This window comes from Prionailurus bengalensis, chromosome B1 (genome assembly GCF_016509475.1).
Source record: "Prionailurus bengalensis isolate Pbe53 chromosome B1, Fcat_Pben_1.1_paternal_pri, whole genome shotgun sequence".
NCBI lineage: Eukaryota > Metazoa > Chordata > Mammalia > Carnivora > Felidae > Prionailurus > Prionailurus bengalensis.
Genome location: NC_057344.1, coordinates 165,299,432 through 165,324,820, shown reverse-complemented (window position 1 = coordinate 165,324,820; position 25,389 = coordinate 165,299,432). Strand labels below are relative to the sequence as shown.

The 25,389-nt window shown below is 38.2% G+C and overlaps 1 protein-coding gene and 1 non-coding gene across 10 annotated transcripts in view; one reads left to right on the top strand and one right to left on the bottom strand.

Annotated features, from left to right (window-relative positions):
• FRYL (FRY like transcription coactivator) overlaps window positions 1-25,389 on the bottom strand; it is a 272,325-nt gene that overhangs the window by 85,064 nt on the left and 161,872 nt on the right. For all 9 annotated transcript variants that reach the window (XM_043572703.1, XM_043572706.1, XM_043572705.1 and 6 more), the window contains 14 exons: window positions 23,659-23,762; window positions 23,356-23,464; window positions 21,532-21,618; window positions 18,812-18,983; window positions 18,224-18,356; window positions 15,429-15,536; window positions 12,207-12,444; window positions 10,909-11,094; window positions 10,561-10,647; window positions 9,162-9,430; window positions 6,217-6,412; window positions 5,263-5,387; window positions 2,720-2,777; window positions 353-444 (listed from right to left, as the gene is read on the bottom strand). In XM_043572703.1, coding sequence (XP_043428638.1) covers window positions 353-444; window positions 2,720-2,777; window positions 5,263-5,387; window positions 6,217-6,412; window positions 9,162-9,430; window positions 10,561-10,647; window positions 10,909-11,094; window positions 12,207-12,444; window positions 15,429-15,536; window positions 18,224-18,356; window positions 18,812-18,983; window positions 21,532-21,618; window positions 23,356-23,464; window positions 23,659-23,762 — 1,964 coding nt within the window. The remainder of the gene's footprint in view (window positions 1-352; window positions 445-2,719; window positions 2,778-5,262; window positions 5,388-6,216; window positions 6,413-9,161; window positions 9,431-10,560; window positions 10,648-10,908; window positions 11,095-12,206; window positions 12,445-15,428; window positions 15,537-18,223; window positions 18,357-18,811; window positions 18,984-21,531; window positions 21,619-23,355; window positions 23,465-23,658; window positions 23,763-25,389) is intronic.
• Window positions 4,650-4,734, top strand: TRNAQ-UUG. The gene is given in 2 exon segments: window positions 4,650-4,686; window positions 4,700-4,734. It is a non-coding gene; the product is annotated as a tRNA-Gln (tRNA).

Sequence of the window (25,389 nt, the reverse complement as noted above, 5' to 3'; positions counted from 1 at the left end):
CCGACAGAGCCACCCAGGCGCCCAAGAAATACATCTTTAAAATGAGGTAAGATGAAGTTAACTTAGGCACAAAACAAGGCTACTGTCCTCTTGCCTGAGTTACTAGATTCCTACAAATATCAAAATCCTAGGAATGTCATACCCAATTTTTTCCCGAAGCAATCTAGTACTAGTGGTAGATTTTTTTTCAACATGTTTTTTAGCCACTGGCTAATACTAGATGGACTGGCAAATAATGCTCACGGCGTTGAAGGTTTTTATTGTTGCAAGCATGCTTTGTTTTTATGTATTTCATAAGAGACAATATTATGTTCCCTAATCAAAGTTTTACAAATCAAAATCCAACACTGACCTGTGACTAATGACACCCGCATCTGCCAGCAGTTCAAATATTCGTACCAGCTGTACTCGCAAAATATCTCGACGCCTGCGACGCTTCATATTCTGTTCCAGAGATAGAAAGATACTAAGTAAAAGTCCTTCCGGGAAGTCGATAGCAAACTTAGGGTTTTAGGGCTCATTGCGATTATTTTGTTTGTGTAATGTCGACTTTGAGCAGTCTAGTGGCCACTGAATCAGAGAGACATGTGCAGATAGTTTGATTAATGAGCCAAATAAAATCACATGACAGTTTGTGCGGCCATACCCCTTGTGGGGGGAGAAAATAAAATCCTATAGTTACCTCACAGTTAGAGTTACTTTTAGGTTATTTGTTAATCTGACAACTTCAGAAGAACTGAAGCAGTTAGTCAACTGTTCTCACTGAAAGCAAAAGAATCCCTAAGATGTCCCCCCGAATGTAACAGAAGGGTGGGGAAAATAAAAAAAAAATAACACAAAGGAGAATGAAGAAACCCCACAGATTTTGCTTGTGCCAAAGTTTTCCACTCACGAATTAATTTTGACACAAAAACGAAATACAAAAGAAAAAATTTATCTGATCATTATGGTATGAATAAATTTATCTTATTAGAGCCAAAGGACAAACGGCTAGCTTATAATTGCTATAATATCTCCACTGGATTCTGCTTCCAGTGGGAACTCATCTAGTAGGAAGAGACAGATTTGCTGCATCATTTTCTTCTATTGCTCATTATGTCATCATGATGTAATTTTCACAGTACAGAGCAACTAGAAACCTACAAAATCCAGATTCCTGCCTTGCATAAGCAGGCCAATTTGCTGATAACCAGTTCATTACAACTGCTAGTTTGTTTAGCTCTTTATAAAGTTTACAGCAATTCATACTGAACAGGATGGTTTCTAAACAGCTTTTGAGGATTTCTGCAACGTTTTAACTGACTTGTTTTCATCTCATCCCTGTAGAAAGACTGAGTCTACAGCACTCAAAATAAATCTTACATTCAAGGCACATCATTGTACCTATCTATTCACTTGCTATGATGACTTCTCTCCCCTGAAATTCTGAAGTATAAATATTGCTACTTAATTTTGCTTCCATTTCCATTTTCCTCTGGTAATCCTTTAACTTTCATGCTATACTGTAATCAACATGATCATTCTGAAACAAAAGTCTAATCAATTACTAAATGGGGATACTATCACTACTCCACCAGGCTAAATTAAAGGAAGGAAATAAAGAAGTACAGATGCTGTCTTATAGTTTCCAAGAGTAGCTATTATCCCCATCTCCCTCTCCTGTTTTAATTCCTTGGTGACGTAAAGAGCAGTGATTCTCAGTCATCTACACCAGGCTCATCTACAGTGGTTTTTAGAAGATTTCTGGGCTCCATTCCAGGGATTCTCATTCAACAGGCCCAGGAATCTATAATTTTTAGGAAGCTCTCCAGGCAATTCTCGGATGCCTATGCCATACGGTAACCACTGGACTACTAAATAAAGCAGAGACCAGGAGTGTGTCATGAGATAATTCCTACCTTGCTTTGCAGCATAACCAATCACTTTCTCCATAATATAATCACGCAAAAGAATCTGCAGTGTTCAAATTCTTTCATAAAGTTTGCAAATGCTATTTCTCTGCCTAGAATGTCTTCCCCTTGCTTATCCACCAAGGAATGTGCTTCAAACTTCAGCTCAAATATTGGTGCTTCCTGCCTACTTTTCCTTCACAGGCAGAGCCAGAGGCTTTTCCTCTCTACAGTCTGTACAACCTCTTACCTATGACTTCGTTTGAGTGAATAACACATTGTTATAGTTATGGTTTGCATATCTGCCTGTCCCACTGGACCTGCGGTTTCTAAAAGTTGCTCAGGACAGAACACAAACCTATAGATTTGGGAATGTAAACCTGGGGTTGGCAAAATATGGACCTCACAGGCCAAATCTGGCCCACTTCTGCCTAAATAAAATTTTATTGCAATCTAGTTGCATCCCTTTGTTTAGTAGTCTATGCAGCAAAACTGAGCAGTTGCAACAGAGACAGTAGGACCTGCAAAGGTGAAAATATTTACTATCTGGCCATTTACAGGAAGTTTGCTGACCCATCTAGATCCTGACTGCCCTCACTCTAGTTATAGCAATTTAATATCTTTTATGTAATGAGTTTCTGCATAAAGATCTCCTGGGGGGGGGGGGGAGTTTTGTATATTAAAAAAGTGTTTAGAACTACTTTAGACGATCTTTTATGTAATTACTTCTCAGTTTCTAACTTTTGACAAAATTCTATGCCTAATTTTGACATAGAATATAGAAGACAAGTACTTGATGAATATTTAATGGTAGAAAAATACACACTTACCTCTGGCCTTCTTTCGAGTGCTTCTTTAATTATGGGGTGCAATTCCTCTATTAGTTCCCTAGAAGGGAAGTGATATATTTTTAAATGAATAGCTGAATGGGTATGATCTGTTGTGCAAATATGTAAACACTAATATAATGATGTGAAATGCAAGCGTTAACCCTAATTCTACTGTTTTAATCTTTTTTTAATGTTTATTTATTTTTGAGAGTGAGAGAGAGACACACACAGAGCGCAAGCAGGGGAGGGGCAGAGAGAGACGGAGACAGAATCTGAAACAGGCTCCAGGCTCCAAGCTGTCAGCACAGAGCCCGACGTGGGGCTCGAACTCGTGCACCACGAGATCATGACCTGAGCCAAAGTCGGACGCTTAACCAACTGAGCCACCCAGGTGCCCCCTAATTCTACTGTTTCCAACACAATCCTTATTGTTTTGTTTTGGTTACAAAAGAACATATGCACACTGTATTTGGAAAGCAGAAAAAAATGGGATAGGCCACTTACTCTAATTCACAGAGGTAAGTACCATTAAGACTGTTGTTCCATCATTTTGAGCCCACACACATTTCATATAGTTGAAACCCTATAATACATGGGATGGTATCCTTTTTCCCATTAATAGCATAATGACTTTTAAATGCCATTAATTTATTCATAATATTCTTTTATAGAGTAGGATACCACAATTTTCCTAACCACTTTCATTTCTCACTGATTCATTAAATTTTATGTAATTTTTTAAAGCTTTTTAAATTATTTATTACTATTATTTTTAAATATTTATTTACTTTTGAGAGAGACAGAGCTTGAGCAGGGGAAAGGCAGAGAGACAGACAGACAGGCAGACAGACATAGAATCTGAAACAGGCTCCATGCTCTGAGCTGTCAGCACAGAGCCCAATGTGGGGCTCACACCCATGAACTCTGAGATTGTGACCTCAGCTGAAGTTGGATGCTTAACCGACTGAGCCACCCAGGTGTCCCTAAAAAAAATTTTTTTTTTTTTCTTTTGAGAGAGAGACAGAGAGAATCCCAAGCAGGCTCTTTGGTGTTAATGCAGAGCCTGATGAGGGGCTTGAACTCACCAACTGTGACACCATGACTTGAGCCCACGTCGGACATTTAACTGACTAAGTCACCCAGGCACTCCTGAAGATTTTAAGTAATCTCTACACCTAACGTGGAGCTTGAACTTACAACCATAAGATCAAGAGTCGCATGCTCTACTGACTGAGCTGGCCAGGTGCCCCAATTTTATCTAATTTTTGTTGTTATAAATACTACCTTAGTGAATATCTTTGCCTTCGTTTCTGATTTTCTCCTTAGGATTAATTCTTATAAGTAGCATTAATAAGTTAAAGGGTAGGAACTTCACGAAAATGATAACTTTATCTTTGCTTACATTATGGCTTTGAATTGTAAATGTGATCATTGTGGATAACTGGAAAAATAAAAAAGGATAATAAGAAAACACAATGCATCCACAATTTCATCATCTATGGAAACTACTGCAGATATTTACCGTTTTTGCCTGAGGATTGTTTCTCTTTATGAGAATTTGTTTTTTAAGAATCTGAGATCATCTTTGGATCCTATTTTTTCCATTATCACAATAATGTATTTACTTATCACAAAATAATTTTCCAAGACTTCATTTATGATGAACGCCACCCCACAAATACAGACACATAATAATTAGCTAACCTAGTCTCTGCTGTATGTGTTATCTCAGAGATGAAACATCAAACATCACCTGAGATCAATGGAGGACAATCTCAAAAGAATGACTACAAGGCCCAGCAGGCAAGGCAAGGACCACGCAGAATCTCAGGCAAAAATGAAGGATTTTTTTCATTAGTATAAAAAATATCAAGGATGACATAAATATGTATATAAATACTTCTTTTACAAATAACCTAATTCTCGGGGTGCCTGGGTGGCTCAGTTGGTTGAGCGTACGACTTTGGCTCAGGTCATAATCTCGTGGTTCGTGGGTTCGAGCCCCACATCGGGCTCTGTGCTGACAGCTCGGAGCCTGGAGCCTGCTTCGGATTCTGTCTCCCTCGCTCTCTGCCCCTTCCTCCCTCCCTCTCACTCTCTCTCTTTCGCTCTCTGAAAAATAAATAAACATTAAAATAAATAAATAAAAAATAACCTAATTCTCTTGAATAAGAACAGGAAAAATGATAGTTTTAGCCCATAGACCAAAACTGTAAAATAATCACATCACTGTGTAAATAGGCAGAAAAGTATTAAAAATTTACATGGCATTTTATCATTTTTAGAACCTATTTATACAGAATAGATACGTGATTTTCACGGTCATTCGGTGAAGAATATTGGGTAATTCTTATCTGTTCAGTCAAAATGAAGAAACAAAGGATCAGAGAAATTACAGGACTCATTAAATGTTACATGGCTAGTTACCTGGTAAATGTCAGGACTGACATGAACTGTCCGGATAGTAAGTACTCTATCACGCCTTCTCTCCAACAGTACATTAGCTGGTTTAGTGCATAGAGAGCAGATACGAAGATAATTACCTAAAAGCTCCTGGGTTGGTCCTGCCAAGACCTAGAACAAGGGATTCTGTGATCTCTATGCTCTCAGAGCGCATCATTGGAACTATGTGCTTAAACAAGGATGAAGGGGATGGGATGCCGATAATCTGAAAAAAAAAAAAAAGGTATTTATAGCAGCCGTTAATGACAGTACCTCCAATTAAATAATTTGGCACTTCACCCACATTTCATCAACATTTCATCAAGGGCCATGGAAAGATGGAATTTTTCTGTGAACGGGGCTTCAAAATTCACCTGTGGTGCACATAATCTAAAAACATTAAATGACTTGTCCAATGTTTCGCTGCAAGTTCATTAAAAGAATTTGGGCTCTGCGGGTCTCCTGATTTCTTACAGACACTTACCATCAGATAATAGGCTGATTCCCTCCATCTGATAGTCTATGTCTCTTGATCCATAAAAACCAATTAAAAAAAATTCCTTCTACAAGAGTCACTGGTGTTAAAGAAAGACTCTCAGGTCTTAGGTTTCCTAAATTTTCTCCGACCACCTCGCAACATTTTGTGTCACAGCATGAAGGCTACACAACTGTTATTACCAAGTATCATTGGTACCACTACATAATTTAGGGAAATTCGACGAAGGTATTTATTTAAACGATTTATTTGGGATACTGAGAAGTGTGAAAACTATAGAAAATAAATAAGGAAAAGTGGGGATGAAAATTCCTTTAAAAAATTCACTACGATGAATTCAGTGAGCATGACCCTCCATCAGTACAACAGCGTTCGTGTGTATACATATGAAATTGATCCCAGTAAGGAATCGATAGTCATGCGATTTCTTGCACTATTTTCATCGTTAGTACAAGCAACACACTTTTCAACCAAATGCCTTTATGGTCCTGGAAAAGACACTTGAAAACCATTACTTGATGGTGCCATTCAAATTCAGTGGCAGGTTGGGAAGCCTTACTTTGGAATCAATGCTATAGCCACTATCGGGGGTAGACGCCAGCGTCTCGGGAGGAGAACACCTCACAGAACCTGCAGATGTTGAAGAGGTCGTGGATGTCGCCGCACTGCAGCAAAGGAGCAGATAGTTTCTCCACAGGCCGACGTAGGAGTCACTGCTTGTGGTAGTGTTCACTTTCTTAGCATTGATGGGGCTGCTAAGGGGGAAAACAGCAAGAGAAACAGGTGAATGCAAACAACACGACATTTTTTGAAGTTTTCTTTAACTAAAGCTAAATGCTATCAATTTAGGAGAGATGGTTAACATACGGTTTTAGTACCACCGCTGCTAAAGCCCTGTGGAATGGTGGTAAGATATAAATGAATAACATATTTGAGTGAAAATTAAAAACATAGCATCATTTTAACATCATCTATTATTCTTGTGACCAAAGTTAATATTTCAACAGGCCACATTTTATAACTTCTTATACATGCTCGATGTGAAAAAAAAAAAAAAAACCACATGAAAACAAAATGAAAATCCCCTTTATCCCACATCCAAGTAAGCACAGTATATTCTTTTACAAATCTTCAATTCATATACAAACATGTTGAATGTATCTTCTTTAACTCACAAAAACTGAACAATACTGTTTTTTGTTTTGTACTTGTGTGTACTTAACGTGTTTTAAACATCTTCCACTAAAAGACTATACTGGGACATCATTTTTTTTAATTTTTTTTTTTTTTTATTTTACATCTATTTAGTTTTGATACAGACAGAGCACAAGTGGGGGAGAGGCAGAGAGAGAAGGAGACACAGAATCCAAAGCAGGCTCCAGGCTCTGAGCTGTCAGCACAGAGCCCAACGCGGGGCTCGAACTCACAAACCGCGAGATCATGACCTGAGCCGAAGTCGAACACTCAACCGACTGAGCCACCCAGGTGCCCCAGTGCGACATCATTTTTGATGACTGTATGCTATATTACTATAGAGATCAGGTTTTATTGTCTAAATTTTCATTATTGGGCATTTTAACTAATAGAAATTTTTCCCTATAATACACAACACTATACATTTGAATATATGCTTAATTATAATAAAATTTTAATTATTTTCTTGGGTAAATTCCTAAAAATGGAACTGCAGTGTCAAGAGTATCCACATTTTTAAGGATTCTGTCAAATTTCTGTCTTGAAACAACAGACCAATAAAATATGTTGGAACAATTCCATAAATCTTTCCAAACACCAAATTCTATTGGGATTAAGGAATGAGAGGAAAACAAAACAGAAAAATACTAACACAGAGTCCTTAGCTTCAGTACATTTATATATTAAGATAAACAAAGCAAACACATCACTTCATTAATTCATCAACAGTGTTTTACTGTTTTAGAAAATATTGTGGCAGCAGTAAAAACAAAATAAAACAACCCTGTTAAAAATCACTACCAGCAGGTCACTTGGGTGGCTCAGTTGGTTGAGTGACCAAGTCTTTATCTTGGCTCAGGATCTCACCATTCATGAGTTCGAGCCTTGCATCAGGTTCTGTGTTGACAGCATGGAGCCTGCTTGGGACTCTCTCTCCCCTTCTTTCTGCCCCTCCCTGGCTCTCGCTCTCTTCTCTCTCTCTCTCTCTCTCTCTCTCTCTCGCTCTCGCTCTCTTTCTCTTTCTCTCTCTGTCTCAAAAATAAGTAAAAATAAACTTAAAAAAAAATCACTACCATCATGAATACTGCGGAAGATATACAATACAGAAATGAATAAAACAACGTCAGATAGTGCCAACTGTGATGCAGAATGATAGAGGAGATAGAGAATGGAGTAGGAGAGGAGCTTCTAATTTAAAACATGGTAATTAGGGGAGACTAAGATAAGGTCATTAATGTTATGCAAGGTGGCAAGTGTCAATTTCCACTCAATAAATAATACTTGCTACATAATACCTGAGAATCTACATAGATATATAATAAGCATGGATACACATATAGAAAAACCAAAAATATCTATATTCAAATCCAAAAGAAGGAATGATTACTCTGGGTTGGGAGATGTAAGAGAAGGCTTTAAAAATAAGGTGGAATTCGAGACACAGCAGATGTCGACATACAGAAGACCGAGAAGGCAAAAGGCATTCTAGGTTCATGTGAACTAAAACTCAAGATAGTGGAAACTGTAGTCACATGCGGTGAACTTGGAGAAGTTTGTGTGGTTCTAACCTAAGAACACATGGACAGCAATGACAGAAAGTAAGGGGAATGTACAGACTAGAGCCAGGTTTGGAGAGCTTTTAATGACCCTAAGATGTTAGGTTCGTCCAGGGGTTGGGTTTATACGGGCAACTTCTATGATGAGAGGCCTCATTCCATGTGATCTGATAAAACATACTGGATAAAGTGAAATCGGGAACTCAAATTCAGGTTCAAAAATACTATACTTAAGAGCAAGAAGAAATTAACTGCAGTTTATGATGACCTTGTTTAACACCCTATCACATCATCAGTTATTCCAAATCCTTGCCATTATCCTCAAAGCCATCATCACTAATCCCTGTCAGCAGATGACTTCCTTATAATGTCATCAGGAAAAGTAAGGTCACTGTGCTTGGTGTCTCTTCACTTTGCACCCTTCCTCTATACGCTCATCTGTATCCAGATCCACACTCCTCTCCAGATCCTCTGCTCCTTAATTCTTCAGTACAGATTCATCAGACACATACTATGCACCAAGCACTGTGCTATTAAGTGAACCAACAATTTGGTGAGACTGAATTACATGAAAAGGATTGAAGGGATTATGAGACTACATCCTTTACATCTTTCGTCTCCCCCCCTTATACATCAGTCCGTTATGGCAGGTTATTTACTTGTGGAATTTCCAACTTGTACAACTTTTCAAATACGTACTTATAAAAACTGACAGTCTACACATTCTAAAATTTACACTAGGAAAACAACTTACTTTATATCAACCTGTGGGGATAATAGCTGAAGTCTTGTGTATGCAAACATCCAAGCATAGCTCACAGCTGTACAGCAGTGTTTGGGAAGGTTTTCTTGCTTTAAAAAACTGGAGAGACTTATAATCCATGGGTCTTGGCCTTGGGTCACATGTGCAAATACCCATATGTGTGATGGGCTGATCACATCAAACTGGTGGCTGATTGGAGAAGAGTTCCATTCTGCTAATGTCTGTAAATCTATCGAGCTAGGGCAATACAGCAAAGTAGTCTGCGTAGAGAAAACAGCAAAGGATTATCGCACATTTCCGTAAGTTTCAGAGTTTTGCCATATGGATTGCATTAAACTCTAAGTGGCCTCTTGGTAGTTTCTAGAACAGAGGTAATAATGAGGTCCAAGAAAGGTTTAAGGGAGTAGTGAATTCCTGAAATTGCATATAAAGTTTTTTTTGTGTGTACGTGTGTACATGGGTTTTTCTGGAGAAAGATTCCAGAGGTTTTATTAGTCTCAAAAGGATCTATGAACCAAAAAGGTGAAGAACCACAACTTACATAATTCATATATGAATAATCAACTTTCATGGGCATACTAAAACTAAGAGGGAACTGAAAAATGGACCATTAACTTTATGCTGACATGCCCTATATATGCACAGGCAGAAGAGACAGGAAAACAGACTCCTCTCCAGAGGTACATATTCTTAAATATTTGTTCAATGATAATTCCAAGCTATTATACTGAAGAGATAAAGATTTACCTTCAGAGCAACTTATGTGTCATTCAAACAACAACAAAGACACAACAAAGTCTTAAACTGAACAGAGGTCCAATTCACTCTATCATTCAACAGATATTTACAAAAATACCCATTATAAGCCAGGCATGGCTTTAGGCATGAGAAGAGTCATTCATTATTCTTTTCGTTGGCATAAATCGTAGTTAATAATCTAAAGCAGAATTCTTTAAACTGAAAAGATTTATAATTGATCTCTTAGGTTTACAAAATTGTATTACTATCTCCCTTGGTTATACATTAAGTTGTGAATTATAAGAGCTAAGTGTTACACTCAAAGCCCAGAAACCTTGTCCATGTGTTCCAAACAGGAACAAAAAAGAAACTTCAAGTAGTAAAGTTTGATGGTTATTTTTATGTCCATCTTGAAATCTTAACATAAGACCTTTGTAAAAAAAAAAAAAAAAAAAAAATCAAGCCCAGCTAAGAAAGTTTAGTTGCATTTGCTAACGAAGTGTTTTTCTCCATCTTAATGAGTCAAATTAATTATAACTTGGGCATAAAATACTCTTCAATGCATTATATTTGTAAAGGAAATTCACATATGCATGTATGTATGTCTAAACTTCCAAGGCAAGACTGAAGAGCATGAAATCATGACAGTTACCTGATCAGCTCCAGTGAGATGTATGAAGCTCTCAAGAATGGATGGGCTCAGCCTGTCCATCACATCTATGGCTAATTCATCATCACCCTACAAAAAAGTGAGCACATGTCTAAAAATATTTAGGAATGATTAAGAAAAGCCAAACCTAAGAAAACATAAAAAAACTGCACATCAGCACTATTTGTTACAAATGGAATTGAAGGCAGCCGGGTTAGTTTAGACCAGGTCAAAAAGCCTTTGTTACTTTGTTATAAGTTAAGTTATGCCTGCATGGTAGCAACAGAATGAACAAAAGAATAGTTTTTATGTACTTTCATTAGATAATTAAATGATATACCTAAATCTTACCTTAGGTATTTCCAAAAGTGCAAACAAAGCCCGTATTTCTCTAAGGACACTGACAGCTAATCTCCTAGTCGCAGGTCGACTGCTACAGAGAATGACAAGTGCAAACCCTTCGACCACATGGAATACGTTGGAATACGGGCTCCTTTCCAGAGGAGGGGGATGAGAAGCTCCATTAGCCACACCATGCTTGAAAAATAAAAAGAAGTTAAAAATCAAACAAAAGAGTATGTGTAGACATTCCAGTATAACCATTAATTAAAGAATAAACCAAATTATATACATTATAGCTATAGGTCTGCCTCAGCTCAAGTAACTTAAATAATATTCAATTCACAAAAATGTAACACCGCAGGGGCACCTGGGTGGCTCAGTCGGTTGAGCTTTCGACTTCAGCTCAGGTGATGATCTCGTGGTTTGGTTCATGAGCTTGGGCCCCACATTGGGCTTGCTGCTGTCAGTGCAGAGCCCACTTTGGATCCTCTGTTACCCTCTCTCTGACCCTCCCCTGCTCATCCTCTCTCTTTCTCTCTCAAAAATAAACATTAAAAAAAAAATGTAACAGTGTACACAGAGATAAAAAGCTTTTTAACTGGCAGTCTAAATATGAATTGTGTATGGAGCTTCTGGCATTCTCTGGTTACTTTGTAAACTTGGAGCTGACACTGTTAATCACTCTTGGCCTAAAACTTCTATGTGGAAAATGAAGGGACTGAATTGGGACAATTTGAACTCAAAGTGTAGACTAGCAGCATGGCATCACCTAGGAGCTTGTTGGAAATAGGGGTTCTTGGGCTTCTCTCCATGCTCACTGAAGGCTGCGAGCTAGATTGATTTAGATGATCCTGCTCTAAAATTCCAAGGTTCTAGGGCAATATGTTATATAAATCAAGAAGCTGAGTACCTTTCATGGTAAAGGAGCAGACAAACCACATATGTGAAGCAGGGACTAGTGCCATGGGTAAAACAATCAAATAACTCAAATGGAATACTCCCCAAAATTGTTATATCGGCTTTAAATATACTGGAAACAACCTAAACGTAAGCTAGAATTGCCTCTACTCTCTGTGTTCATTCAGAACCAACTGTTACGAAAGGAAGAGGGTTGGAAAGGTTGGACACACGAACACTATATTTAACATCTGAACTGCAGGGAGGTTTAGTTTAAGGGATTATAAGACTTCCAAAGCAAACAAAACCGATCAAATGTTTAGTTTGCAAGAAATCAATAGCTATTAACATGACTGTTGGTCAGTTACCACTGACCACATACAAAGGGACAAAACAAAAGACTCTGGTACCTGGGAGTCCTGGTTTTTGTTGTGCATTTGGGTTGCCTGTTTCCACTGATTTATTAATTGTACCAACATCTTTACAGCATTATCAAGAAGCGTGGGATGGACATCAGTCACTTCACGAACAATAAAATAAACAAATCCTGAAAGAACATCCTCCCGCCAATCTGGAAAATCAAGCATTAGTGCCTGCAGGGTATTGAAAGCCAGAGCACGTAGTTCTTCATCCATATGAATTGTGAGCCTACCAAGAACAAAATTCCATTAGCAAACCTCAGAACCTTCCACGTAGTTTCATCATCTAAAACCTAAAACTAAGAACTTAAAAAGAGATGTCCTCCTCCCTGGTTTGTAAGAAGTAGGAGGATGGGAACCAATGTTCCCTTTTTTTTTGTATATTCACCCTTAGGTTATTCTCGTGTTTAAATTCACATATGAATCTATTAATATTGGTGTTTTTAAAAAACTTCAGGAAAGTTTGATCATAATGAAAATGCACTTGAAAAAGTACAGATCAGCATATCAGAATTACATTTTAAAAATTCTTTAATCCTTAAAATGCTGTATGTTTTCTTGTAGTCAAAAATTATATCTGCTCATATAATATCTAAGCATTATTTCACATTTATGTAGTCCTTTACTATCACTGGAAAGAACACGATTTGTCTCTGTCCTTTTCATGCTGCTGAGGTTACAGTTAAACTGTAAGATGGCCGATTGTGAACAAGAAAATAGAATAAACCCAGATGAAATCAAGTTAACGGAGATAATTCTTGAAGGTGAGCATGAGAGTAAATTTGCAGTAATATAAATGGAGTGCACCTGAGGGGAAAAAGGTTGCTCTAACACGGAAGTCCCTAAAGGGAGTTTAAATCTAAGCAAATTAGAGAAGAGGCTGTATAAAATTACCTTTTAGAGATACCAAAACAATCGGAGGACATGAACATAATATGAGCTAATGGGTTTTACCAGAACATAAAGAGAACGATCAACAAGAAAACCATAAAAGATGGCCCCAGTAGTGAAGCTACCAATATGTAATACTCTGTGAGCAGGAGTTTCTGATTTGGGGCTGAACAGGATTACTTTAGCGACTGACCATCAAAACACATGCATCAGTGTTGGAAACAGCTAGAACGAGTAAGGTTAATAGGTGATATTAAGCATGTGCCACAACTACATGCTTAGGAAGCCGCGAGGGTGGAGTCATCCTCACGGACAGAGGAGGAAAGCCGTGGGCTTTAGGTGGAAGGAGAGGTCACAGTCTTCACCCTGCTGAACTCAATTCTGGTCTTCACTAAGCCAAGCTTCAACCGGCAATGAGACCGAAGAGAAAACTTACTACAGCTAGACAGACTTGCAGTTAGCCCCACGAAGCGGCAGCAGTGAGAGCAGCCCGTCAGAGCCATCACAGGGGATCAGATTAAGGATCTCTAGCCCAGCGTTCTGTCTCTGATAGCGGCACCAAGGGAGGTACTGTGGAGGCACAGTGACTGTCTCCACGATGCTGACTTTAAAGGTAATTTCAACATCCCTTAAACCTTCATGCGCATCTTACACCTATCTGTGTAACTCAGGCTATATACACATGAGTTGATCACTGTGTAGAGAACAACAGGGTGGCCTGGCTAATTTAAGGCAGAGGAATTAACTTTCCTTAGACATAGCATACAGGTCTACAAATGCAAATCTTTGTTTTGCTTACTTGCTTTAAAAACCAAACAAAAACAAGATTTAGACATTGCAATTCAAAATGATCAGAATGGGGGACAAAAGAGAGCAGAACGCAGAATCTTCCTTTCTGCTGAAGTAAGCTAATTAGTTAATTAATATCACAGGGAAAGGATGCAAAGTAAATCAAGTTGCAAAGCTGTCATTTACTGTTCACACGTTTGCTCCCTTCACCAGGCTCCTCCATCCCTGACCCTTGTAGAGGGAGTTTCATTTTGGCGGGGGGATACGGGACCATTAAGCCACAAATGTGCAGGCGAGTTAAATTAGGGCGAGTAGAAAGAGTGCAACTGAGTGAGAGCTGTTTACTGTTTTCCCAAGAATAACATTACGAATCATTACACCTCTTTTCCTTCCCTAACGCTGACATGAACTTTGCAACTCTTCAATTCACAGCAAAAAATCAAGAGAGTGCAAAGGGATGAATTTATCTCATGGTGTATAAAATCTCCAAGTAACTCCTTTTCTCTCCTCGTCATCTTGAATAGAGACAAATGCCATTCTGTATCTCGATGGCAACCTGCAAAGGTTGAGGACAGGATAGTGATGGCTGCGTGCGGTGCTAGGTGTTTTCGCAGAGGAGGTCAAAGGGGTTGCTAGAGAAGTCTATTAACTGTTCACGGCGAATTTAACTTAAGTCCGTGGTAAGTGCTTGGCAGGGAGTAAACATCTTTCAGTACAGTCAAGTATCACTGCTCTGTGACAGTCATTACACCTGGCTTTTCATTTAGAGTGGGGGCAAGCAGACCATGGCTCAAGGGCCAGAATGTATAAGGCACCATGGGAACACGGTCACACCCCCTCCTTTCCATGAGGTCCGTGGCTGTTTTTGCCCTGCACTGCAGAGAGGAGCAGCTGTGATGCTGACCATATGACCTGCAAATCCTAAAATAGTCACTATGTCATCCTTACAGAAGCAGCTTGCTGACCCTTTACCTACGGAATCCCTACGTACATCGACAAAGCAGCTTCCAACAAGCCTTCCCCTCAACTTAGAATTAGCTTTGGAAGCAAGTATTTACATTTGGTTGTCATGTTATTTCTTACTCTATAAAGCTATGACAAACCCAACAGAGGAAACAGAAGCAAAAACTTGAACCCTGCGGGCTCCACAATAGGAAAAATAAGTGAAAACGAGCTATAGAAATGGCTTCAAGAGTTAACATGGCAGTTAACTGCCTAATGGGCATCACCACACATCTATTCAGGAATAACATGTTATCGAAATCCTAAGAAACACACTAGAAGGAAAGATAGGAAATCGAAAAGTAGGATTTGTAGAGAGGAATCCAAAAGAACTTTAAAAGTTAAAAATGAGTGGGGAGAATGTGTTCGCAAAACACAAAAGACACAATGCAAGTTTAGAAAGTGGATCAAGTAAAGTACTGAACATGTCCTTATTACTCTGTTAGTGACAACAGTAACAGGAGTGTATTTGAAGTTTAAAGGGATTGAAAGAGGTAAAAATTAACATAGCAAAGAGTGATTCTCAGTTACCTTGCTAACAATTCAATGAGGTCAGTTCTGCTCATACCATCAGGAATCAGCCTTGGAATAGCAGCAACACAAGTCCTAAACAAATCAATTTTGGGTTTTCTTTCCCCTCTGAAAAATATACAACAGGATTTAATACGCTTATTACATATGTTAGGCAATGAAAGCAAACTTGGAAAAATAATTACAGAAAGTAGGAGTCCCCTCCCCCTAAAAAAGTTTAATGTATTTACTATAAAAAAGAATTCATACAAACCCAGCAAATAATTATCAGTTTATAAATAGACAAAAGAATAAAGAAATAACAGGAAAGAAAATATAGCTAGCAAGCAAAAAGATTTTCAATAATTAGAAAACTACAGAAATGATTATGTTTAAATAATAAACTGTATTTAAGTAAATTATGTGGAATACAATTATTTTAAATTAAATTAAATTAAATTAATATCTAACCTTGAATAAAGAATATTTAAAATTTTTTTAATGTTTTATTTATTTTTGACAGAGAGAGAGAGAGAGAGCATGAGCAGGGGAGGGGCAGAGAGACAGGGAGACACAGAATCTGAAGCAGGCTCCAGGCTCTGAGCTGTCAGCACACAGCCCGACGCGGGCTTGAACCCACAGACACGAGATCATGACCCGAGCCGAAGTCAGATGCTCAACCAACTGAGCCACCCAGGCGCCCGAATAAAGACTATTTAATTACTAAGTCATAATAAGTAACAATGAGATTATTAAATAACCAAGTATTGGTTATTTTAGGAACCTATAAAATTAATTAAAAAAATTTTTTTTGAGAGAGAGAGAGAGAGAGAGAGAGAGAGAGCAAGCAGGGAAGGGGCAGAGGAAGAGGGAGAGAGAATCTTGGCAAGCTCTGCACTCAGCGTGGAGCCCAGGGTGGGGCTCTGCTTCACAACCAGGAGATCATGATCTGAGCCGAAATCGAGTCAGACATTTAACCAACTGAGCCACCCAGGTGCCCCAACAAAAATAATTTTTTTCATTTATTATTATACATTAATGAGGGTCTTAAAAAAGACATTCTCATATTCTATTGTTGGTATTGTCTGTTCTTTTCATTTTATTTTCAGAATACACACACACACACACACAAATACACATATTTAAATGTTTACAGAATTAATGTCAATTTTGAAAATCTTGGCTCCTCCAGAGGCTTGATACAATTTATTTCTACTATATTTTCTTCTAGTTATTCAATGATTTTTTAATTTTTACTTTAAATATCTAATCTCTTAACACCCTGGTTTTTGTTTTTATTTTGGTCTATATTTCAAGATGAGGATCTTAGTTTATTTTATCCAAATTGTTCTTAAGATGGGCTAAAAAATTCTCATGTAGGAACGAATTTGGACGTTTAACGTACTGGGGTCAGTATTCTTTATAGTGGCAAAAGACTTGCTACCTACTCTTAGAGATTTTATATAGTCAGTGTTCTCTTCAGATGGTTCCAATATGCATGAATTTCAGTTCCAATGAGTTGATTAAATAATACCAGTTTCCCTGCAAATCACTATGTAAATAAACAGATGTGCATCATAATCCCTAATTGTGTCACTTTTTTTTTTTTAAGTTTTATTTATTAAAGTAATCTCTACACCCAGCATGGGGCTCGAACTCAAGACCCCGAGACCAAGAATCGTTTGCTCTTCCACCTGAGCCAGCCAGGCACCCCAATCATGTCACTTTTCCCAAGTCTGTTGTGATTGGTCACTGCACATTTGTTACTTGTTCACACAGACAGCAAAGTGTAACTATGTTGCCTCCTGGTCTCCAGCGATAAAACTCTGGTGATACTTTGCAAACATGGCTAAGCAAGGGAAGAAACTAGCCAATAAAGACTAAAGTGCAGCAGAGAAAGGAAAAGTGATACCCCTGTGAGTGAAATTCGAATGAAACTTTACAGGAGGTACAGAGGAAAGAGCCGGCAGGGAATGTTAGCAGACTCCATGCACACAGCCAGAGGAGCCCAGGGAGGGCAGACTCATTCACACAGTAAGGAAGTGGTTGTGATGTAGATTTTCCAGAGGAAGTGATGCAGAGGGGGAAAAAAAAATGTCAACACTGGAGAAGTTCTCGGAGACATTAGAAGACGCTAGTACACAATAACTGTATATTAGTTAAATTGAGAGATCAAATATCCAGTTTGGTGTTCTAAAACCTGCGATGCGGACATTAATATCGAAAAAAAAATGTCCTGCCTTATTACAGGATATGTGGATACTGACTAGCAAATAAAACAAGTTACTGCCATATAATCAATACATCCTCCCGAGGAGAAAGTCCCTAACATCAAGGAAAAAAGATGCCGGACGGCAAGCAGCGACAAGCCTGGTGACCCAGGGGCCTGAGGCCCTGTCTTGAAAACACTACTCCCGTTATTCCCCTCTGTACCTTTTGTCACCAGGAGATTTTCACGTTTTCTTTTTTTGTTTATTGGGGTTCTGGAAATAAGAGTAGGTGTTTGACTTAATAAGACAACTACATCCACACATATCAAGGGTAAGTCGGATTTATCTATCGGTCATGGAATGAGTATAGGGCCTCGTCACTGACAGCTAAACAGATCCAGGATGACTTCTGCCACTTATGCTAGTTTGATAGCACTTTGAAGAATACAACTGAGCAGGCGGAAGGATTTGCTATATCAACACCCGCAGCAGGGAGCAATATGGGACAGCTGCAAAGGAGAGAGGAAGGGAGCAAGCAAGAATCAATCACGTGTGCCCTTTTATGAAAACTGAAATGACAACGAAGGGAAAGAGCTTCCTACGTACGTAATCATATCTTCAGGCTCCTTATTGGACATCTGCACGCTAGTCATACACATTGGTCTCCCAACTTCTTTGTCCAAATGTCTGAGAATGCTATCTAATGCTTTTCTCACTTGAGGATAGTACACTGACATTCCTAGAGAAAAAAACGTCACGGTTACCAAATGTCAGAAATTAGATAAAGAACAGTCATACTTACTTCCCATAAGAAATAAAAGCCTATCTTTAAATGGCATCAGCTTATTGGTGTCACCAAGGAAAGGAATTTCAACTGGGATACACTCTTCTCCCTAACGATCATCGTTAGTGTACTGGACAGAATATATAAAACTTAAGCACGGAACTAAAATTACTTTGAAGGAAGTACAAAAGGCAGTGAACAGTATCATGTAAGAAAATAAAGACCAAACTGGAAGACTCTTCACATGAAAACTCAGAGGTATTATCAAACCCCATGTTCATTTTTCTATCACTCTCTACTGGAATGACCACACTAGACAAATATATTCATTTTAGATTTGATCATAAATGTTTCCAAAGGCATATTAAATTGTATCACAAAGCAAATTGTCTGGCTGAGTTAACACCAACCTATGACTTTTGCTTCCTCGTCCGTCAACGTTTTATTGAGAAAAATTTTCTTTACACGGAGAGTGTTTCCTGAGGGAAGGATGACCCCTGTTGTTGGCATCGGTGGCTCTCCGTCCTTCTGCTGCAAACTGTCTGCTATTACAAGGAAGACTCTCAGGCCTATGTTCATTCTCTTCAGGAAAAAAAAGTTTCAGAATGAAATCAGAAGGTCAGAAAATATCCTTTTTCCTTGTTAAAAACACCTTGTCAATTAACCCTGGGGGGGGGGGGGGGGGCGGGCAGGAAGGCCCGGGAGGACAACCAACCTTTCTGCCCAGCATTGTTTAACTAGTTGAGGCATCACAATTTGTTTTACTATCAAATTCCCAAACGCCGTCCCTTCACTTGAGGTCAACTGGCTCTCCTATTCTCTATAAAGCTTATTTCAACCTCTTCCTGCCTTCCTTCCTTCCTGCCTTCCTTCCTCAGCAGTCCTACCCTCCTACCATCCCCTCCCCTCTCTAGGCGGATGGCAGATCTCCTACTTCACAGAAAGAAAAAACCATCAACTGTCCTCAGTCTCTCACTACGGTAACTAACACCTCTTCTCCCTCTCCTTTCATCTTATGACAGTCTTAGGGGGCACTGGGCTTCCTGGTTGTTAGAATTCCATTTGCTCTTGCTTTCCCGGGAATGGGAATGGTACACCACCAATGACCCCTTCTCTTGCTTGTGTCTTCAACATTTCCTTTCCACCGGGGACATTCTGTTACCTGCTGTTAGCTATGCTCATCTTAATGAAGCAAGTCCTCCCCCCCCCCCCCCCATCATGTTTTCCTGAGGCAACTCTCACTTATCAGTGACCATTCTGCTCAAAAGAGTGGTCGGTTTGCCTGCAGCCTGTTTGACTTTTCAGCAGCACAGGACTGTCAACTATTCCTTCTCTTCCTGAAACACTTCCTTCCTCTGATTCATCTGTGCCATGGCTGGCTGAGTCATCTCTGCTGGCACTTCAGGTTTGGCCTCCTTTAGCCGCAGGGCCAATGTTAGACTGCTTCAAGACGAGGTCTTCGGCTACTGTCTCCTCTCCTCATGTTTCCTCTCCCAAAGCAACTTCATGTATCTACATGGCTTCAGTTAGCACCCACACCACATCACCTGTCAATTTTAAGCCTCATTTCTCTGAACTCGGACCCTCAGACCCACTTGACATCTCTACCTGGATGTCAAAAAGATGTCTCAGGTTTGGCTCATTCAAGCCAAATGTACTTTCCCCTCAAACAAGCTCCCTTCTCAATGTTCCTTTTCTCAGTTGGCACTCTTCTCTCCATCTGCACCACCACTGTCTCCGCCCAAGCTGCCATTTTTTCTGACCTACGCCAGTGGTCTCTAAGGTAGGTGTGTGCATCCCCATGGATGTGCAAGATAGCTCGCTGGAATACAGGAAGACAATAAAACTTTTATTTATTTATTTTTTTAATCTAAATAAGATTAAGATTTTAAGCTTTCCTCATCTTTATATACAACATAGTACTGGTGCCCTCCCTCAGTCTAAACATCACATGGTCATGTCACATAGTCACAGAAAACATCTTGAAGAAGTGGGAAAGCTCCATAATGTACTGCGTTTCACAGAAGGACCCGCACGTACTCATTCTTTTGGTGTGCTGCAATTTGCTTGTGCTTGATTAAATGGATTAATGGATAATTTTTTTTCTGGCTTTAACTAAACTAGCTCTCGCAAGCTTAAAAAGATTCTGAAGAGAAAATGGAGACTGACGATAATACTAACAGAGTAAGCCCATGGAAAACAACAACAAAACACAGAACTCCCAGTCTTTTACTCCTAGCGTAAGAGCTTCAGTGAGGGAAAAAATTATATTCAGAAATAAATTTATTCAATGGGAGAAGACGTTTTTGAAAATGGATGTTCAAGAAAATCTCATTACATGATTTTGACGCTGGAAACCACATTCAGTATATCATCTATAAAAACACTCATTTCTCATTTCTGCTCATTGTATATACCTAGAAATAATTATTCATGTATCTTAAAAATCCTACAAACGAAAAGCTTCAACAACTTTCCAACTTCTTTGTTAACTACATAAATGTATGTTTTAGGATTTGATTATGAGAAGGACCAGCACAGTAATTTTAAAGAAATAAAGAGATAACCTTTTTATATTCTCCAATGTTACTTGCAAAATCTTTTGAACAATCTAAAAATGTAATGTCTAATGAGTGAGTTAGGGTTTACTAAGTGAATAACAGGGCCACAGAAGTAGGAAATATTTAATATTTAATTCTTTTGCCTTTTTATTTTTATCAATCTCCCTCTGGGGAAAAGGATTTTTGCCCATGTTGTCTCTAACACCTACAACAGTGCCTGACACATTTTTGGTGCTCAATAAATGTAAAGTAAATGATATTTATTTTTAAAAATCTGATACTGATATTAATAAATGAAACCTGAGCTCATGTCACAACCTTAGAAGTCAGCTACGCTGACTCATCTGGAAAACATCCTCCCTTGATAATTTTTCACCCTACTTGAAACTACTGCTAAAATTGAGTTGGCTATCAGAAAGGTGAAATAATTGGTCCTAGATCATCACACTAGTAATTATAAGTAAAGCTTCTAACTAGAGATTTGAGCTTGAGAGTTCTGATTCCAGAAACTGCTCTAAAAAAAAGTTTAAATAAAAAGATTTTGAGATAGGATAATAATTTTTTTTTACCTCTGGATTAATGGTGAAAGTTTTAGTAGATTTTCCAACACTGAGAAGATCAAATATTATTTCTTTCATTGCAAAATCCAAACGTTCCTAGAAAAAAATAGCAATCAAGACATCTTTATAACTTTCTACTACTGTATGTTGGGTATCATGTTAAGAATCATACATATAATGGCACCAGGTTTGTATCCGTAAGATCTAGGTGGACAAAAGAAAAATACGTATGAATTAAGATTTAAAAAAAAATGACTATAAATATATTATTTATCAAATGATTTAATGCCCCAACAAACAGGATAAACATCTTAAACATTCATTTAGCAAAATCGTATTCAAAAATCTAAGTGAAGAAATTCCCAGAATGATGGCAAAAGGGAGTCCCGAAACAACAGGCATGCGGCAGGCCTAGCGAGTGGTGAGTTCACACAGGGACGGTAAGAATAGGTCTCCAGGAAGGAAATCTCCAAGGAAAAAGAAGATCAGCAAGATTAGCTGATGTCTGAGAGGAGTTACATAGTTTTCATGGAGTGTTGGTGTAAGGTGATTAATCCAAGGGGGCGGACAAGGTCCGGGGGCAAGAGAAAGGAAAGAGATGTGAGCCAATGGTAAAAGTTTTGTAAATACTAGATCTTTTTCTTTTTTAATGTTTATTTATTTATTTTGAGATTTTGAGAGAGAGAGAGAGAGAGAGAGAGAGAGAGAGAGAGAGAAAGTGGAGGAGGGACAGAGAGAGAGGTGGAGGGAGAGAATCCCAAGCACGCTGTCAGCTCAGCCCCCCAACATGGGGCTCGAACTCACAAACTGTGAGATCATGACCTGAGCTGAAATCAAGAGTCACATGATCAAGCGACTGAGCCACCCAGGCACCCCACTAAACACTAGATCTAAAGCACAGTTTGCTTTCATTCACCTTACCGACACATTTATATCCATCCAATTATCATTAGTTCTGGGCTGCCGTAAATAGAAATGTATTCATTTTGTTTAAATATTCCTTATTTCTTTACTGTTAAAAATAACATTACAGATCATCTAAATTGTCACAGTTTTAGTTCAAAGAGACCACAATGAATATTCTGGAATCAAAGCATTTTCCTTAGCTGATGAAGTAACCTTACCTATGCTTCTTCCAGGGCTGATGTCCCCAAAGGGCATGTGACCAAAACCCTGGATCTGCTTGCTCAGCACCTGTTTAATCCCCTTCTAATAAACCTTCCTTTACTAGCAGAGACTAGAAAGCTAAAATTGTATTTCTCAGAATGCCTCAGAGCAGTGGGCTTTAGGATGTGATTTAGACCCTACCAACTGGTATGCTCTTTGGGAACTGACGTATAGGAGGAAGAGGAGGAGGACAGGAAGGAAGGAATCCTCTACTAGTGGGGACCATGGCAGCAGCAGGATTCTGAAAGAACTGTGATGACTTCCAATTTGGCAGCTTTTTGTCTGTGGCAAAGGCCACAGCTACCTCGGTAGCCCAATTCTGCAATTTCCTCTTAGTCATTCATAGTCCTACCAGTGATTCGATTCTGTGAACCATCTATATTCCTTCAAAGCTCCCTTTGGGTTCAACTAGCTACTGTGGATGCTAGTATCTGTGCCTAAGAAACTAGATGAATGCATGAGAAAACAATTTGCCAAAAACCTTTGGAGATACTCAGGAAGTAATTAGTCAATGGAGCAACAGTACGACTGAGAAATACTTCTTGACCCTTCCTAAATTAAGTGCTCCACCTGTGGGTCCCCTTGAGTTCTGTTATCACGCTTTTAGATGTGTAACAAATTTTAGAACTCCAAATTACTTCAGTTATTGTGAGGTAAGGCACTTACCTGAGCAATGAACTGGATAATCTTCACAAATATATTGAGAGGTGTATCACGAGGAACCACACTACGTGAACCTTTCGGAAAAAGTGCTGACACTATGCTCATAAGACGACTATGGAAAAAAAAAAAAAAGACTGAGTCATAAAGAGATAATGACATCAACAAACATTCTTCCTATTCTTCATAAGAGGTCAAGAAAATGCATTCTCCTTCTCGAGGTCTTTCTAAAATGTGAACTATAATGTCATCAGTGTGATTTTTTTACCAAGATCTTTATAAAATCCATTTTAATGCAAAGGCACTCACCTCTGAGTTACAGTGTTGCTTTCACATTTTATTCTAATTACATAAACCCACAACAATCTATACAAAGATTCCAGTGCAACTCGAGACATTTTAGGATCTTTATTCTGTTCAAAAACAAGAGAGAATAAAAAATAAAGTTATTAAACTACTTGCAATCATTTAAGATTAAATACAGTCTCTGCCAACAACTAAAAGCCCTTATCCCACTCCTCTCTGTATTCAATCTAAAGCAGGTTTAAATATGTAAATATACGTTCGGTATATAGTAAGTACAGAAAGCTGAGAGGTAATTCCGAGCCATTCCTTTAGTAAAAATATCAGAAGGATATTCATACTTGAAAGAACTCCTATCTTATACACACATCAACCTACTTGGCAGTAAACAGTTCACACAATATTGACATCATGATAGAAGGATTCCTTATCTTTGGAGCAATTCACTGCAGTCCAAACTTAGTTAAAACTTAGGCCACCAAAGGTTATTATGGGTACTTGCATTTATGAAACAACGCAAACTATTGCTGAGTGATTATCCTTACAAGAGGGACTACGGAAGAGCAAGGACTCTGAAGTCAGGAATGACTGGCCACACCTCATCTTTGGGGCACTTTTATACCGCTTGGTACCACAATTTCCTCACCTTTAAAAATGGAGATAAAATGGTACCTACCTCACACATTAAGGAAGTTTTTGTGTGAAAAACACTCGGAACACTGCTGGCACATGTTAAATGCTCCATAAATGTTGTTATACCTTTAAATTTTACTTAGACATTACTTAAATTATTATCATTTTGAATGAGAAAATTATTTCATTTCAATCACAACTTGATCAGCAAACTTTTTCTTCATACCACTTATTATAAAAAGTAAGGTTCTCAGATGACCGGTCATGTAATGAGATTTAATGCTGAATTTTGAAAATGTAGCTCATGGTGAACTTTATTAGGAGAAATTCTTTGTGTATGTTGATTGGTTATAGGATACACTGACTGTCATAAATCAGCATTCATTTAATTTAGTTTGGGGGATTTCTTATTGTTGAGTATTTTATATACAGCAACAAACAAAACAGGGTTTTAAAATTCTAAGTAATTTAGCCATTCTATTTTACTTTTTCTTGAGAAATAGAAAAATGGACAACTATGTATGATTAAAAGCAATACAAAAAGATAACAAATGACAAGTAAAAGAAACAGCGATCAGAAAATAGAATTTTGCACATCTGTGTGAAGAATTGATATAATTAAGAAAGGAATACCAATTATTCTGCTGGTCAGTGTCTCAACATCAGTCCCTACTTCTATTGCCAAATCATAATGATTCCAAATTTCAAATACACTCCCCAAGTAGTTATTAATTACTAATGTAACTAAGGTAACATATAAAGTAGTAAGTAATGTGTGCAGGTTACTCGTAACAACCAAGCTTTTTATAGTACTTTCTTTTCTATCACGTAACTTTTGTTTCTGTCATTTAAATGCAAGATATCAGGTATCAAAAAATGTTCAATTAGTTTGATGTACATTCCAAACAGTATTTTCACATTAAATTATATTTTCAAAATACAACTGATACAAATTAATACATGTTATATATTAAAAATACTTAAGTCCAATTCCACATAAAAATGTCTTCATATAAATGGTTAATAAAGTATTTTGGATTATTTTACGTGAAGGGCTGAGATATCTAGAATGAAAAAAACTTGACTTTCAAACTTTCCAAGATG